The 14,686-nt window shown below is 51.6% G+C and overlaps 1 protein-coding gene across 22 annotated transcripts in view; it reads right to left on the minus strand.

Moving 5' to 3' along the window:
- UIMC1 (ubiquitin interaction motif containing 1) overlaps positions 1–14,686 on the minus strand; it is a 65,647-nt gene that overhangs the window by 34,854 nt on the left and 16,107 nt on the right. For all 22 annotated transcript variants that reach the window (XR_010589958.1, XR_006173020.2, XR_006173023.2 and 19 more), the window contains exon 2: positions 13,244–13,394. Coding sequence is in view for 12 of the 22 variants with exons in the window: in XM_065555200.1 (XP_065411272.1) it covers positions 13,244–13,387 (144 nt within the window). In the remaining 10 variants the exon portion in view is untranslated. The remainder of the gene's footprint in view (positions 1–13,243; positions 13,395–14,686) is intronic.

Here is a 14,686-nt window from a genome sequence, read left to right on the forward strand (position 1 = left end):
TCAAACGTTAATTGAAGAACATTCTGTAACCATTCAAAGAGCAAGCAAAGATACAGACTGACATGCAAACAGGAGCAGAAAGAGACAATAGACTTCATGCCAGTCACTGCAATGCAGTGCACCTGTTGTACCTGTCTGGCCTTAGGAAAATCTTGATATTCATAAGCAAATTCCTAACATCCAGCAGCCTGGCAAGTGAGGACTGTTCCCTTCAGCACAGCTTCTAGCATTCGGTCCTGGACAGCTCTAAGTGCCCCAAGAGGCAGCGCTTTCAACCTTTCATTTGGGGAGACAGCCTCATACCCCTCCCAGGCAGCACCGCCAGCCTACCTGGCCCCTAATTCCATCCTAGTACGTTACACCTCCATGTGTTCCCGTCAGCCACTCCTTGTTGATGGTCACAGCCTTCAAACATGTGTAGTCTTGGGGCTTCCCGCAATAGGCCTCGATTCAGCAAACTGCATAAGCACCTGAGTTACTTCAAGCTCATTGATTCAATGGGACTATTCACATGTTTAAAATGCCACGTGTGCTTACATACATTGCCCTATTAGGCCTTAGTCAAGCCACACACGTTTCCACATAAATCAGTCAGTTGCTGAAGACCCCTGGCTATTTACATTGCTTGCCACTGAATTCCTTCCAGTTTGCATCATTTAGTAAAGCAGGGCCCACCAATGAACAGTTCTCCAGGGAGAGGCCCCTGTGTTGTCCAGAGAGGCACTAACATCTCCCTGCTCCCTGACAGCAGGCCTCGTACTCTGCAGCCCCCAAAAGGCATTTAGGGTCAGCAGGAGCGGCGCCAGGGTTTTTGCCGCCCTAGGCAGCAGCGCTCCTCCTCTGAGCATTCGGCGGCGGGGGTCCTTCCGCTCCGCGTCTTCGGGGCACTTCGGCAGCAGGTCCTGGAGCAAGTGAAGGACCCGCCGCCGAATTTCCGCCGAAGACCCGGAGCGGAAGGACCCCCCGCCGCCGAATTTCCACCGAGGACGGCAAAATGCCACGCCCGGCGACCGCCTAGGGTCGCCTAGTGGAAGCGCCAGCCCTGAGTGTCAGCCACGTTTGGAATTTGCTGTCTGCTCTCACCCTCCATCTCGTGCCACCGTTCCTGTCCCAGACTGCTCCTTCCCATGTGGTGTGCACACTTCAGGTTATTTTACCCTGGATGCTGTTTCCTGCCCATAGTCCTTATCCTGGATTGTCTCTCTATACTGATGTGTGTCGGGAACTCCTCCCAATTTAATATCATCAGTGGATTTTTTGAGCGTCCTAACACCAGCCCCTGTGGCCTCTGCTACATACCTCCCCAGAACTAGATTCCTGGCTATTTATCATTACCCTTTGCTGATACCCTCGTAGCAGGTTTTCAGTCCAGGAGGGTCCCTACCCAAACCAAGCTGAATTATTTATCCAACTAGGATTTTGCAAGACACAGTATTAAGTGGTTTCCTGAAACCCTAATACATTATGCCTACTGCAGTCCCTTCCTCCACGGATTGCAGAATTGGATCAAAACGAGCAAGCATGCATATCCCCACACTCATGCTCCCACCAGAGCAGGGGTGGCCAACCTGTGGCTCCGGAGCCACACGCACTCTTCAGAAGTTAATATCCGGCTCCTTGTCTAGGCACCGACTCCGGGGCTGGAGCTACAGGCGCCAACTTTCCAATGTGGGGGGGGTGCTCACTGCTCAACCCCTGGCTCTGCCACAGGCTCTGCCCTCACTCCACCCCTTCCCACCCCCTCCCCTGAGCCTGCCGTGCCCTCGCTCCTCCCCCCACCAGCCTCCTACACACCACAAAACAGCTGGTCAGGACGCTGGGAGGGAGGGGGAAGTCCTACCAGTGGGGCTGCCGGTGGGCGGGAGGAGCTGGGAGCACGGGCGGGAGCTGATGGGAGGCTGCAGCCGTATTACTATGGCTCTTTGGCAATGTACACTGGTAAATTCTGGCCCCTTCTCAGGCTCAGGTTGGCCCCCTGCACCAGAGGATTAGTTCTGACCACTCCTTTCCCTTCTCCAGTCACACCCGGGCTCTGACTTCGCGCTCAGTGTCATTTCTAAGAGCTGCCCCTTTTGCTCTGTCCCCAGAGCCAAAACTTTGTTTCACACCATGATTTGCTCTAGCTGGGATTAGAGTAACTTCCCCCCTCCAGCTCCCCGTCTACCCCCTCCTCAGTCTACCCAAGGTTCAGCAGTTAAAATAATATTCCACTCCCAGGCCTCTGCCCACATCACCCTCCCCTCAACCTCCTTGGGCCCCTTCATCGATTCTCTATTTCCTTCCACGTGGCTCTACCCCCACGACTCTCCCTTGTCCTATGCTGTTTGCCAGAGCCCACCACCTTGGAGTGACACGCGCCCCTGCAGTCGCCTGGGGAGAGCAGCCCTGTGCTAACATTTGGACAGGCCCTTGTGCATAGGAGCCAGGGGTGAAGTCCATAATGCCATGTGGCAATCTGGCCTTTCCTTTGTATGTGAGAAGCACACACCGCAATGGAGTGACGTGAAAGCTCTGGTTTTGCCCTCTGTGACGAACTGGGCCTGTTCTCACTGTGGTCTGTGGATGCTGACAGGGGAGTGTGGCTGGGATAGTCTGCATTGGAGGATGGGATCGGCCCGGGGGCGCATTCCTGGGAGTGTAACATGAGAACCCAGGAAGGGGTTGAAGGCCAGGTGACTCCTTAGCCCGGGAAACTGAACAAAGGCGGTAGAAGGGGTCGCTGAAGGCAGAGTGCTGGAAGCAGGCTGGAGAGATGGCTGGGAGGCAGAGATGGCTCTGACCCCCCCCAAAGGGGGGTGGGCTGGGATGCCCTGGGACCCCAAGCTGGACCTAACTGAGGGGGTCCTGTTGTCTGTGCCTGCAAGACCTGTCTTGGACTGTATTCCTGTCATCCAAATAAACCTTCTGCTTTACTGGCTGGCTGAGAGTCATGGTGAATCGCAGGAAGCCGGGGGTGCAGGGCCCTGAGTCCCCCGATACTCCGTGACAACTGGTGGCAGCGGTGGGATCTACTGCACCCCGTGGACGGTGCTTCCTGCAGTAAGTGACTGGGGAGCAGTAAAACGAAGGGGGATTGACGGGGACCAGGCACGCTGAAGAGTGGGAGAGAGACGGTTATTACCCCTGGGAGTGTGTGACCAGCGAGAAGGACTTTTGCAGTAACAGGGTCCCCCGGGGGGATCGCAGCGAGTGGTCCCAGGGGCGGAGGAGTCTGCAGCTCGACCCTGGCAGAGAGGTGGTGACCTCGAGAAGGGCTGGCACACTAGGGGTCCCCCTGGGAACTGTGGGGAGCTGTGAGCGCACAGGCCGGTGAGTGGCCAGCAGGAAGATGTATGCCAAGCGGCTTAAGAGCGACCTGGTGGAGCTGTGCAAGCAGAGGCGGCTGCGCATTGGGAGGCTCACCAAAGAACAGCTCATCGCCCAGCTGGAGGCGGAAGATCGCGCGAATGAACTGATCCCTGTGTCTCAGGGAAGCAGCCTGGCAAATGCAGCGCAGGCACCAGTGTCTGTCCCAGCTGGGAGTGGTCAGCCCGCTGCTGAGGGCTTCCCGAGACGCCTCCTTCCTATGCCTAGGGGAAGGGTGGGGAGGAGCCCAGCAAATACCGAAGGCGCCGTGACCCCCCCGGCCAGCAGGGGGTCCCCCCGGCGAAGCCCGCCGGCCAGCAGAGGATCCTCCCGGCGACGTTCGGCATCCGGGGAGCGGAATTGGCTGGAATGGGAGAAAGAGCTAAAACTGAGGGAGCTGGAGGATCGTGAACAACAGAGACAGCATGAAGAGAGACAGCGTCAGCATGAACGGGAGGAGAAAGAGAGACAGCATCAGCGTGAAGAGAGACAGAGACAGCATGAACGGGAGGAGAATGAGAGACAGCGTCAGCATGACCTGGAACTGGCGAGATTGAAGGGCAGCGAACCCCCGGCTGCGGTGAGTGAGGGGGGACCCAGGACTGCACGGAGCTTTGATAAGTGCATCATGGCCCCATACAAGGAGGGGGAGGACATGGATGACTTCCTGGAGGCCTTTGAGACGGCCTGCGAGCTGCACCGGGTTGATCCCGCGGACAGACTCCGGGTCCTTACCCCCTTACTGGACCCCAAATCCGTGGCATTGTACCGCCAACTGGGAGAGGCAGAGAAAGGGGACTACGAACTATTCAAAAAGGCCCTGCTACGAGAGTTTGGGCTGACTCCTGAGATGTACCGGGAAAGGTTCCGGAGTCAGGATAAAACCCCTGAGATCTCATATCTGCAACTAGCCGCCCGCATGGAAAGATACGCCAGCAAGTGGGCTGGTGGGGCCCAGACGAAGGAGGACCTGATTAAACTGCTGGTACTGGAGCAACTGTATGAGCGGTGCCCATCCGACCTGAGGCTGTGGTTGGTGGACAGAAAGCCAGAGAACCCGCGACACGCCGGGCAGCTGGCTGATGAGTTTGTAAAGAGCCGGTCAGGGGGTGGCAGGGAGGAGCCCCAAAGGAACAGGCCCGCCGCGATGCAGAGAGAGAGTCACCCTGGGACCTCCCAAAGGGGGAATATTGGGAATCCCCTCCCCCGGGAAATGCCCAGCATCAGGGACAACCGACCGGCTCGAGGGGACCCACGGGACCTGAGCTGCTATTACTGCGGCCGAAGAGGCCACGTTCGGGCCCAGTGCCCCAAGCTCAAGGACAGACTGAGCAGACCGAACCCGCACCGGGTTAACTTGGTAGAGGCCCAGACGGACGAGGGGCAGGCTTCTCACGCAAGAGGGGCTGGCAGCTTATCAACTGCTCAAGAAAGAGAAGGGCCCCAGGCCAGCTTCTCTGGGGGGCCAGATGCTCCGGATTCAAAGTTCTCCGTTTACAGGGTTGGCGCGGGGCTGTCCCTGCGGAGCGAGTACCTTGTTCCCCTGGAGGTGGATGGGAAGAAAGTTTATGGATACTGGGACACGGGCGCAGAGGTGACACTGGCCCGGCCCGAGGTGGTGGCCCCAGATCGGGTGGTGCCCAACACCTTCCTGACCCTGACCGGGGTGGGCGGGACCCCATTCAAGGTTCCCGTAGCGAGGGTACACCTGAAATGGGGGGCCAAGGAGGGCCCCAAGGACGTGGGAGTGCACCACCATTTGCCCACTGAGGTGTTGATGGGGGGGGACCTAGAGGACTGGCCAAGCAGCCCCCAGACCGCCTTAGTTGTGACCCGCAGTCAGAGCCGGCGAGGGGCACTGCGCCCTGGCCTTGAGGGGGGTGCCTTGCCTGAGGCGCAGGACCCTAACCTGGTGGGGAGGGAACGCCCAGAGACACGGCTCAGGGAGGCTGCAGCTTCGGACCCAGCGGGCGAGAAAGAGCAGGTGGCCATCCCTGTCCCAGCTGCTGAGTTCCAGGCCGAGTTACAGAGAGATCCCTCCTTGCGGAAGATAAGGGACCTGGCCGACCTCAATGCGGTACAGACCATGGGACGAGGTGGCCGGAAAAGGTTCCTGTGGGAGAAGGGGTTCCTGTACCGAGAATGGGCTCCCCCAGGGAAAATGGAGTCAGGGGGGATCAGGAGGCAGCTGGTGGTACCCCAGAAGTATCGCCGCCAGCTGCTGTACCAGGCCCATGACATTCCCCTCTCAGGGCACCAGGGAACCTGGCGTACCCAGCAGAGGCTGCTACGGAGCTTTTACTGGCCTGGGGTCTTTGTTACTGTCCGACAGTACTGCGGATCCTGTGACCCCTGTCAGAGGGGGAGGAAGGCCTGGGACAAGGGGAAAACAGCTTTAGGACCCTTGCCCAGCATAGAGGAGCCTTTCCGGAGGGTGGCCAAGGTAAAAAGGGCGGCTCTGAACCAAGAGAGCCCAAAGCACAGACCTCCAGACTGGAGCGCTGGGAGAAGACCACAGCCCAGTTGGAGCCCCAGAGGTATGGGGGTGGGAAAAGGGCACAGGCCGCATAAACCTTCCCACATGCGAACTGCGAGTGCCATCAAGCACCCCAACCTAAGGGGGGGCGTGAAACTGGAGGGGCTTGGTGTAATTCTCACCAAGGAATGAGAGGGATGCGGGGGCATCCATGGGAACGGGGGTAGGTTCGAACTTCCCCGGGTCACTGGCTACAGTGACCCTGCTCAGTTCGGTCTCGAAGGGGGGAGAGATGTGACGAACTGGGCCTGTTCTCACTGTGGTCTGTGGATGCTGACAGGGGAGTGTGGCTGGGATAGTCTGCATTGGAGGATGGGATCGGCCCGGGGGCGCATTCCTGGGAGTGTAACATGAGAACCCAGGAAGGGGTTGAAGGCCAGGTGACTCCTTAGCCCGGGAAACTGAACAAAGGCGGTAGAAGGGGTCGCTGAAGGCAGAGTGCTGGAAGCAGGCTGGAGAGATGGCTGGGAGGCAGAGATGGCTCTGACCCCCCCCAAAGGGGGGTGGGCTGGGATGCCCTGGGACCCCAAGCTGGACCTAACTGAGGGGGTCCTGTTGTCTGTGCCTGCAAGACCTGTCTTGGACTGTATTCCTGTCATCCAAATAAACCTTCTGCTTTACTGGCTGGCTGAGAGTCATGGTGAATCGCAGGAAGCCGGGGGTGCAGGGCCCTGAGTCCCCCGATACTCCGTGACACCCTCCCAGCCCTAGTTTAAAGGCCTGTCAGTTCTAGGCCTCAAAGGGTCTATCCCCCTCCTGTCGAATCCAAGCAGACTCTGTAAATCCACAGCCCACTCTCGATGCACTGCTGCACCAGCAGTTGCGCTGCATCAGTCTTCTTCTTCCTTCTTGCAACTACCAAAACGATCTCTAAGATCACTCGCAACGCTCCTGTCTTCAGTGCTCATCCCAGATCCCCGACGTGATTTAGGAACGTACCCGACTTTCCTTTGCAGATGCTGCTTGTTCCCATGCATGGAACAGACACTTATAAAACCTGCTACCGGGAAATGGATCACTGACTGGAAAGGGATCTAGCGCAGCATGCCGGGAGATCAGAATCCCTTGATGTGTCTCTAGTCTCAGACGCGCAGTCACCGAGTGCAGCAGGCCCCTCTGTTTTACCATTTGTGGGTACACAGAGTCTAGACATTTAACAATTTCAGGAGTAAAATGACATGCAGAGGAATGTTTAATTTGCTTCACAATGTTCCACTGTACAGCTCCAGTGCAAAGAGCTGCTGGAGGGAATCCAGCCAAGCCTGATGGGCCCAAACATACACAGAGCATCTGAGCTCCAGAAAGTCTTAAATCTTCCTTATGTACTGACCCAAAGAATCGGCACGCACCATTTAACTAGGTTTTACTTCTGCTGGTGGGAGGCTGCACCTCCGGGCAGAGAAACCCTTTGCCCAGAAGTACTTGGCATGCGGTCAAAGACAGCCTGGAGATCCCTGCAGCGGATAGAGGGGCCTGCTCCAGGCTGACCCAACCTTTTAACAATGCTCATCTGCCGACAAGGCCGGTACAAACTCAAGGGGCCACTCAACCAAATGCTTCTTGAATAAGATCACAAGTCAAAAAAAACCTTCATCAATTAAATATCTCCCAGCTGCAGCCAATGCTTTTTGTTACAAGGTCATCGCTCATACTCAGTGTACAAGGAGAAACTAAGAGCTACGGCCGGTGTGATGCACCCAATGTACACTGCTGCGCTCAGTGACAGCCCGGGCTCTCCAGGCTACAGCTTTCAAATACAGCAGCCTGAAAGAATCCAAACTTCCTGCTCCTTGTAGGTGTAGGCACTGGAGCTGGGGGGGCTGCTGCACCCCCTGGCTTGAAGTGGTTTGCATTATATGCAGGGTTTGCAGTTTGGTTCCATGGCTCTCAGCGCCCCACTGTACAAACTGTTCCAGCCCCCCTGCTTGTAGGAATCTGCTCTTCCATGTTTGGTTCCCTCTCATGAGCAATTTCACTGTAAGCATTGTCCAAAAAGTGAGAAAACGGTTGGCTTCCAAAGCTCTCGGCGTCTTTAACATCTGCTTTTCTTGCAGGCAGTAGAAAACTACACTGCCTTTCTCACCCCACTTTGCACAGACTCCAGGGAGCAAATCCAGCCACAAGGCAGGCAGGTGCAACTCCATCTGCCTCTAAAGAGTCAGGTTGTTTGATTCCCCTCCCGCTCCCCGGGACACAGCGATTGCCCTCACACTTGACGGGGAGCTTGCTTCGAGCATCTTCATGAAAAGAAATGGTCACTGGAAGCCAGAAGAGGTCACCAAGGGGACAGGGCAGGGCAGCAGCACGGCACAACTGCGCTACCAAGCATGCAACGAGAGGCCAAAGCCAAAACCACAGGAGCCCTGCACGGGAAACACACACGTACCAATGAGGCTAATTTAATTGTTGAAAGTACCACGCCTGGCGCTAGCCAAGGCTGCTGTTGAAATCAAAGTCACACTCTGCTCTATTAGTCTCAGACTTTCAGCTCATCAGCACAAACCTGCTGAAAGCAGAGACTTGAACAGTGAGATGCAACGGGCTTGTGCCAGACTCACAGCTTCCAACAGGTGAGAGAGCCTTGTGCAAAGAGAAGGGGCTGTCCCTGGCACCAGATCCAGCCTCACCTTTATTGCCAGTGATAGCAAGTTCCAGAGCCAAGGGCCTCCCCGACAATGCCCTCCTCCTCCTGTTTCACCCTGGGACCTCAGGCCTCAACTTCCCTGCTGGCACAGCCAAGCTTAGAACTGGCAAGGCCTTGCCCATTGGAGAGATGGACCAGGACCTTGGAATGGATCTGGAAGCGGACAGGGAGCCAGACGACCATGGAACACTATGGGAATGTGCTCTCATGGATCTGCCTGACCCAGATTGTAGGCCACTACGTGATGAACTACCTGAAACTACTGCATGGCCTTCAGTTAGCTCAGGTAGAGGGCCCTGTAGTAGCCCACCATGGAAGTGTCAAAAAGCCATCTCTCCCCACGGCTAGGCCTGCATCCAAGGAAAGCCACAAGACCACCGCCTAACCCAAGATGAACTCCAGGCTCCCTTGACTACCAGAGGGTAAGTTACAGAAGCCAGGCATTTATTATTGCTCCTGCCAGTTCCTCAAACCACTTCCCTCTCCTCCTACCAACCTCATCTTGGTCAATGGACTGAGAATAAACCTGCTTCTATTTATCCAGGTGCCTTCAGATGAGGGACACTGGGGTAACAGTGGTGTTTGTGCCAGATGAGAAGGAGATGTGGAGCTGGGTGCCCTCAGCATAGAGATGGCACTGCAACCCATAGCATCTTGCAACCTCTCCCAAGGGTTTGGTATGTTGAGTCTCTGTGGGACTTCACACGAGCTCTGTGAATAGAAGCAGCTACCCATTAGGGCCCTGTGGGCTCTATCCAGGATGACTGAGTGAAACCACTTTTAAGTGACTCCATCCTCCCCCCGAAAGGCCTCACAGGCAGATCCCCAGCACTTTACAATCACTTTATAAAGGCTGCTGATCGATTACCAGTATTAGCATAGCTCCCTGGGCTCTGCCCACAGCTCATCAGCTTGGCTGGTACCACCGCCCTACTACAGCTAGGGTTCACCTCTGGCTAACAAGGGTCTATCAGCGGAACTCAGCAACAAGCCAAATTGTACAGCATCCTTCTTCTCAGGAGACAGAGCAGTAACTGGCGAGGATCCTAGTGTCAGCTGGTTTCTCAAGCGCTGGCAGAAATATTGCGGATCTGAGGGTGGGTAGAAGATTGTCCTTCAAGGAAGCACCAACAATCTCTGTCGACAGAGGGCCTGGTGTTTCCCAGAGGCTTTCACCAACCAAAAAGAATCAGAACCATTTTGTATGTGGTGACACAGACTTTCTACAGCATTTCCAGAACCTTTGTTTGTGCAGGGAATGCTGTATGGTCATCTCTTCCTGTTTCCATAGAGTTGAGAAAAGAGTTTCAAACTTGCTTGACTCTTTCCAAGAAGGAGGACAAGAGTTCCTTGGCTCCAGGATAAGTCACAGGCAGTCAAGTGTGGATTACACAACCCACTATCCAGAAAAGTTCCTGCAGATTAAACTTTTCAGATGCCACTGAAAAGCCCCGAGCAAATGGAGGAAACTTGGCAAAATAGCACTGATGAGCTTGGCAATACAGCGTGTCTGAGAAATTCCTGAGAGAGTCAGTTTGCCAGAGATCATCAATAGTAAGAAACCAGAGGCTTTCCAGGTGCTTCTGCTACAAGATCTGCTAGTCTAGGAGGAGAATTGGGGACTACAGATATCTGCCAGGAGATTGCCAAGGAAAAAGGCCATTGTATCTATGCTGTCCAAGACTCTCCTCGTAGTCTTTGAATCCTGAACCATGTCCTAACAACTGCAAGATGAACTGAGAATTTATTGTTCTCTAAAATTGCTATTTATCTGGAGTGTTACACACCTCTTACAAAGAGGTAACAAGGTCTTGCTGGAGCAAAATCAACAGTTACAGAGCTCAGAACTAAAATTCAACTTGATGCACACTGCAAGGCTGAGGGTAGTTACAGAAGCTGGGCATTTATTATTCAGAACCCACAGGAAGCAGAGATCCTTCCCAGGACAGAAAACTGGAGGGCACTGCTACGACTCCGGATCTGGAAGCCAAGGATTTAGAGGTAGAAACAGACCAGACTAAATAAACCCACTTATCCAACTGACCGTGAACTGCTGTCACTTAAACAGAACCTAACTGACTCATTAATGGCTTCTCTGAGCATCCCTTTCTGTAATATGGCCAGTTATGCCACCAGGATTTATTAAAAACAAAAGAACGGCCGTATTGAGTCAGCCCAACGGCCCATCTAGCCCAGGATTCTGTCTTCCGACAGCGGCCAGTGCCAGGTGCTTCAGAAGAGATGAACAGGGCAATTATCAAGTGATCCATCCCCTGTTGTCCAGTCCCAGCTTCTGGCCATCAGAGGTTTAGGGACACCCAGAGTAGGAGATTGTGACCCTGCCCATCTTGGCTAATAGCCACTGATGGACCCATCCTCCAGGAACTTATCTAATTCTTTTTTGAACCCAGTTATACTTTTGGCCTTCACAACATCCCCTGATCAGTTCCACAGGCTGATTGTGCGTTGCGTAAAGAAGTCCTTTCATACGTTTGTTTTAAACTTGCTGCTTATTAATTTCATCAGGTGACGCCTGGTTCTTGTGTTATGGGAAGGGGTAAATAACACTTCCCTAGTCTCTTTCTCCAGAGTAGTCAAGATTTTCTAGACCTCTATCATCATATCCCCCTTGTCTCTTTTCTAAACCGCACAGTCCCAGTCTTTTTAATCTCACCTCATATAGAAGCTGTTCCACACCCCTACTCATTTTTGTTGCCCTTCTCTGTACTTTTCCCAATTCTAATGTATCTTTTTTTGAGATGGGGCAACCAGAACTACAATCTATATTTAAGGTGTGGGTTTACTGTGGATTATATAGTGGCCTCAAGATATTTTCGGTCTTATTATTTATCCCTTTCCTTATGGTTCCGAACATGCTTTTCGCTATTTGCCACTGCACATTGAGTGGATGTTTTTAGAGAACTATCCACAATAACTCCAAGGTCTCTTTCTTGCGTGCTAACAGATAATTTAGACCCCGTCATTTTGTATGTATAGTTGTGATTATGTTTTCCAGTGTGCATTTCTTTGCACTTATCAACACTGAATTTCATCTGCCATTTTCTTGTCCAGTCACCCAATTTTATGAGATTCCTTTGTAACTCTTCACAGTTAGTTTTGGCCTTCACTATCTTGAATAACTTTGTATCATCTGCGAATTTCACCACCTCACTGTTTACCCATTTTTCCAGATCATTTATGAATATTTTGAACAGCACTGGTCTCAGTACAGATCCTTGGGAACCCCGCTATTTTCCTCCCTCCACTGTGAAAACTGACCATTTATTCCTACCCTTTGTTTTCTGCCTTCCAGCCCATTACTGATCTATGAAAGAACCTTCCCCCTTATCCCATGCCTACTATGCTTAAGAGCCTTTGGTGAGAGACCTTGTCAAAGCTTTCTGAATGTCCAAGTACAATATATATCCACGGGATCCCCCTTGTCCACATGTATGTTGACACCCCCCCCCCCAAAGAATTCTAATAGATTGGTGAGGCATGATTTCCCATTTTTGTTTATAGACTTGATCATACAGTCAGGGAGATTAATCTTTTCATAGTCATGTTTTAAAAGATGCTTGAAAGTGAGGAGACAAATCACATGCATGTTAAGAGGAATAATTGTGGACAATGAGAGCTCCTGATCGTTCATCTACGTCAACATCTCTTACAGCTGTTGGTTTCTTCTTTCCTTATCGGTTTCACAGTAAAGGCCGCGATTCAGCAGACATCTGAAGTTAACTTAGCTTATTGCAGAGCTTGAGGGTTTAGCCCCAGTGACCTATTACTGCCAGACATTCTAGATCTGTCTAGTTAAGGGAATTTCCCAATGGGGTAGAGCTCAGATAATGTGCAGAAATAACAGCCAATAGCATGTGCCCTACAGCTTGTTTTTCCTGCTTACTGCTAGTGCTTTCCCTCTCCTCACATGTTAATTGCCTTATTGTCAAGACTGATGCTCTAGATGTGGGCACTAAGGGCACTTGATTTAAGATCTATAGCTTGCAAGTGAACGGAAATGCTTGTTAAAACTGTATAATTCTAAAAGCGTCTTAGGCTCCCAAATCACTGACAGAGCAAAGCAAAGCCAAGACTTAACAATTACAAATGAAAATATTGTTTCAAATCAGGTCCTGTCTCACATACCTTCCATGTCATGAGTTCAGGCCCCTAGGCTCTGGAGCTCCCCTGAACCACTGACGCTATCAGTCACCTCCAGACTACCCTAAACAATGCAGTTACCTCTGACGGCTTAGTGGTTAAGGATGAGAGTAGATTACACTCAAGCTTCCATAATTCAGTTTCATGATCTGACACTAGCTGTACTTTGAACAGTTACTTGCATGTAACAGAATCACATTTCTGTGATTTAGTTAAACAGCAATAAAATAAAAAGTTTGAAAAGATTTGCGAGGTGATTGAGGAAACATGATTTAAATTAGATTTCAGATTCTGTTTGGACAGGTTTTGGTTATCAAATCTCAGAGACATGACTCAGCACCAGCCAATCAGACGGCTCATTTCATAGTCAAATGGGACATGATTAATCTGAACTACACCTTGAAAAGAAACAGAGCAGAACACTAATGGCAAAGTGAAGCAGGCTGCCCCAAGATGCATGGTAGGTACCACTCAGGACAGTCTCTTGTCAGGAATACACTGGTAGATAAGCATGCCCCAGTCAGGATTTTGGGTTCCGCTTTTTTTAAACCACTGACCTCTCCATCGCTGTCAGATATAACAATAAAGGCATCCACAAAACTACGCTTCTTTTTGGCGTCGACCAGGCCCCTCGGCTCTTCCTCCTCCCCGTCCGGGTCCTGAAAGTCAGGGCTTTCTGCATGCTTCTTCTTCCTCGGCATCCTGACTCTGAAAAAAAGAAAGAGGTTGAAAGCAACCATTTCTTTCCATCTGGTTTAGTTTTCCCTTAACAGCCATCCAGTTTTACTATTTTAAGCAAAATACTCCAGGAATTAGGTCTTATTGCAAAGCATGGTGAATTTAGTGCTGTTGGGAGCCACATGCATAAGTCCCTACTCATCAAGTTATGAATACTTTACATAGCTGATTTGCTCAGAAGGGGCTTCGGAGGAGCAGCAGCACACACAAGAACTGCTTTCCATTCTTGTTCTCCAAAGCGATGAGTAAATTCCCACTCAACTCCTCTTTTTAACGCTCATCTGCAAATGTGTTCAATTATTAATTTTACAGCAGGAAATCGCCAGCCCTCCATCAAGGACCCTTGCCTTCCCCTATTAGCACCACCCTACACTACCACTGATGCAGAACAAACCAAGATGTTGTGGTGAATTATGCTGACAACCTGGTGGCCTTGGCACTCCAGAATAGGAAACCACAGCAGCTAAACCAGTTGTCAGCTTTCACATTCAATTAGATGTGGTGCAAAAGCCATAGTTTTCCAATAATGTAGTTATGCTCACAGAACCGTAGCTCCAAGAAACGCTGCACAAGCTCTGCGAGATAGAAGAGTGGGAAAGAGATCGAAAGCAAGAAGTCATGTGCAATGCACATCACATGACCTGCCTTCCCAATGAACAGCGAATTCAAGCTGTCCTCTGCTGAAATACTCTCCCTAAAGGGTCATCTCAAGCCTTTAGTATAAGCAAGGGCACTCGAGATGCCGGGAGAGCCGAGCATTATCACTGCAACCTTGTCAGTGTTACGTGCAGCACCAGTGAGGGCAGGTGCAAGTGCTAGTCCTAGGGGGATTCTGCGCCAAAAAATTAAAAATTCTGCACACAATATTTTAAAATTTTGCAAAATTCTGTATATTTTATTTGTCAAAATAACACAACATAATCACACCAGTTTCAATTATTTTGGTAATTTATTTCAAAATACCTGTCAGTAAGTATGTCTGTAACAATATAGAACAAAAAAAGACTCAGGAATTATTATTTTTTTGACAGATAGATTCCTTACTAGATGGATTAATACAAGAACTTTGAGTAATTCATTTAAACTACAATACAGAAACATCTTTCCCGCACCCCTCAGAAGCAGTGCAAAGGCTTGGGGGAGTCAGGGCTAACGGAGGAACAGAGGGAGTGGGAAGGAGCCTGGGAGCGAACCTGGAAGGCTATTGGGTGTGGGTGGGAGAAGTATGGAACAGTTTCTTTGGGGGGCAGAGGGGAGCAATT

Source organism: Chrysemys picta, chromosome 8 (assembly GCF_011386835.1).
Source record: "Chrysemys picta bellii isolate R12L10 chromosome 8, ASM1138683v2, whole genome shotgun sequence".
Lineage (NCBI taxonomy): Eukaryota > Metazoa > Chordata > Testudines > Emydidae > Chrysemys > Chrysemys picta.